Genomic DNA, 2,624 nt, shown 5'->3' on the forward strand with positions numbered 1-2,624 from the left:
ATGTGAGAATATGATGCGTGGGTTGAAATTCCGAGCGTCTTTGAGGAGTTTGTATTGCCTGTATAATACACAGGAAGCTTCAAACATATCAGAAGTGTTTGCGTTTGCTTATTCATCATTATATTTCACTCCACTTAAAAAATTTCTTCCTCTTGTTCTTCCCTTGCCAACTTCTCTTTTGAGTTTCAGGCTAGCGCTGTGGTAATCTGTAATTAAGTAGAGGCCTTTCTCGACCCTGAGGGTAATTGCTCTGTCCTTATGAGCTGAACTCAGTTATACTGGCCCACACCAGGATGCTGAATACGATTTGTCAGAAAGTTTGCCAGCAGGGGGCAGTGACTTGTCACACATACTGTACTGCACTAATAGCTATCATTTCTCTTCATGCTTCTCTTACTCCTGTTAGATTAGCCACTAACTCCTTCTATTTAACATCTAAAGAAAGAGATGATTCAATATTAAGGGTCAGCTCAGAAAATGCAAACAGCTCATCTTACAAACCATGGCGAGAAAGATGCAGGGAACTGGGAACATTCCGTTTTATCCCATATTGCATAGTATTACAATGTTATTTCGTTTTAGAGTACAAGTAAAGGTGCCTTATAGGCCCTGCACTTCTGCACAGAATTAATACTTTTATTCAGCAAGGATGCATTAAATGAATCAAAAGTCACAGTAAAGACATATATAATGTTACAATTTTACAAAGATTTCAGTTTAAAATAAATGCTGTTCTTTAGAACTTCTGAAAAAAATCTGCAACAAATCATCATATTAGAATGATTTCTGAAGGATCATGTGACAATGAAGACTGAAGTAATGATGCTGAAAATTCAGCTTTGCAGTTACAGGAATAAATAATATTTCAGATGTATTCAAATTAAAACTACTAGTGTTTTTTATTGTAATATTTCATTTTTATTGTTTTTTTTTTATGAAATGAGTGCAGCCTTGATGAGAATAAGACTTCTTCAAAATCATTTAAACAGTCTTGCCCAACCCAAATTTTTGAATGGTAGTGTACATTCATAGAGAAAGCTCACACATGGTATGATGTACATGGTCTCTGAGTGGTATGCTAGCATGGTACTATGAACATAGTCTGACTCTGTTTTTTGCTTTCGCTAATGATGTCTTTGATTAATCTGTAGGTTGATTCTGAGAGACAGTGGTTTTTTCCGTTACCTCCACACGGCAGTGATTGTTGGCGGGAACATGTTGGTGTTTGGAGGGAACACGCACAACGACACCTCAATGAGCCATGGGGCGAAGTGCTTCTCCTCAGACTTCATAGCATACAGCATAGGTGAGTACCAGACACCTCCTTTGTCACCTGAATATTCAAACCACAAGTGTTTTGTACTTCTCTGTAGGACTGAGAAACATGAGAATATGTGATGTTAGGTGTTGGTTTTACTCTTGAGTCTTATTTTTTGAAGATAATGTGACTGTAAAGAGGTGTTCACACCAACACAAATGTTTGTCCGATTTTCACGTGCGATTTGTCTGTTCAGATTATTGTGTAAAAAAAAAAAAAAAAACAGCCGATGAGTTGAATGAAAATGCAGATTTACTCTCTGACAGTAGGTGGCGCTTATAGAAAAGAAAACAGCCTTTCAGGTTTTTGTATTCCCAAAACCAAATATAAGAGTACAGAGACAAGAGAGCCAATTGTGGATTTTACCTCTGCTCTGCACTATTGTTTAGCATTGTAGATTATTCGTGAGCAGCAGCAAGTCTTATGTACCAGCAGCTGATCTGGCTGACCAAGGTTTTCAGAACTGTCCAGGAGCAGCCCAGCACTGTCTCACTCATCTAATCTAATTTAACTCGTCAGCTCGTGTTTATTTTAGCACTTCAGTCAGTGAATACGCAGCCTGCAAAAAATAATACAATAATTTTTTATACAAAAAATAATACAGTCAAACAAGAAAGTAGCCTAAATAAGAAAGTTAAATACACCCTGTCAACAGGACGCGAGCTGCGCGGCGCGACAAAATACTATAAAACTCATTATAATCAGTGATGCTACACTGGATGCGGCACGACACGACATGACAAATCCCCAACAGTAAACTGCCTCGTTCTATTTATGAGGTACTGACACAGAGTTCAAATGTCCTGTGTAGACACTAGACAGACTCAACCTGTTGCGACGTGGCGGTGTTGCGTCCGGTGTAGACACGGTTCACTGTTCCGCTACTGTTATTACTGTTATTACACTTGTATACAAAACTTCGTATTATGCTTGTTATAGAGTGCGTGACGTCACGTGCACTACCGCTGGTGGCGGTAGACAACAGTGACGCGGTTGTCACGGCGACCGTCACAGCCCTAGTTCCCAGTTTTCTTAGCAGTAAAAATTTTATGGTATGTGAATGTTTGTGTTGGTCTGAATTCATTCAAATTAAAATGTTTATTACACCAAATTTTCACCCTGAACATACTTGAATGAATAGGCCTTTAAAGGGGTCCTATTATGCTCTTTTACAAAGTCTTGATTTTGTTTTGGGGGTGTACTAGAACAGGCTCTCATACTAGGTTGTTCGAAAAACACATTATTTTTCACATATTTTACATTATTACAACACCTCTCTCCCCAGTCTGGCATGAACGGCTCGAAT

The 2,624-nt window shown here is 38.6% G+C and overlaps 1 protein-coding gene across 1 annotated transcript in view; it reads left to right on the plus strand.

The window, feature by feature from the left end:
• Positions 1 to 1,152: 1,152 nt before the first annotated feature.
• The window catches only part of LOC107747593 (attractin-like), an 8,049-nt gene continuing 6,577 nt past the window's right edge, over positions 1,153 to 2,624 (plus strand). Inside the window, exon 1 of the mRNA XM_016562189.1 lies at positions 1,153 to 1,306. Coding sequence (XP_016417675.1) covers positions 1,216 to 1,306 — 91 coding nt within the window. The 5' untranslated portion in view covers positions 1,153 to 1,215. The remainder of the gene's footprint in view (positions 1,307 to 2,624) is intronic.

This window comes from Sinocyclocheilus rhinocerous, unplaced genomic scaffold, assembly GCF_001515625.1.
Source record: "Sinocyclocheilus rhinocerous isolate Xijiao unplaced genomic scaffold, SAMN03320098_v1.1 scaffold469, whole genome shotgun sequence".
In the NCBI taxonomy this organism is placed as follows: Eukaryota; Metazoa; Chordata; class Actinopteri; order Cypriniformes; family Cyprinidae; genus Sinocyclocheilus; species Sinocyclocheilus rhinocerous.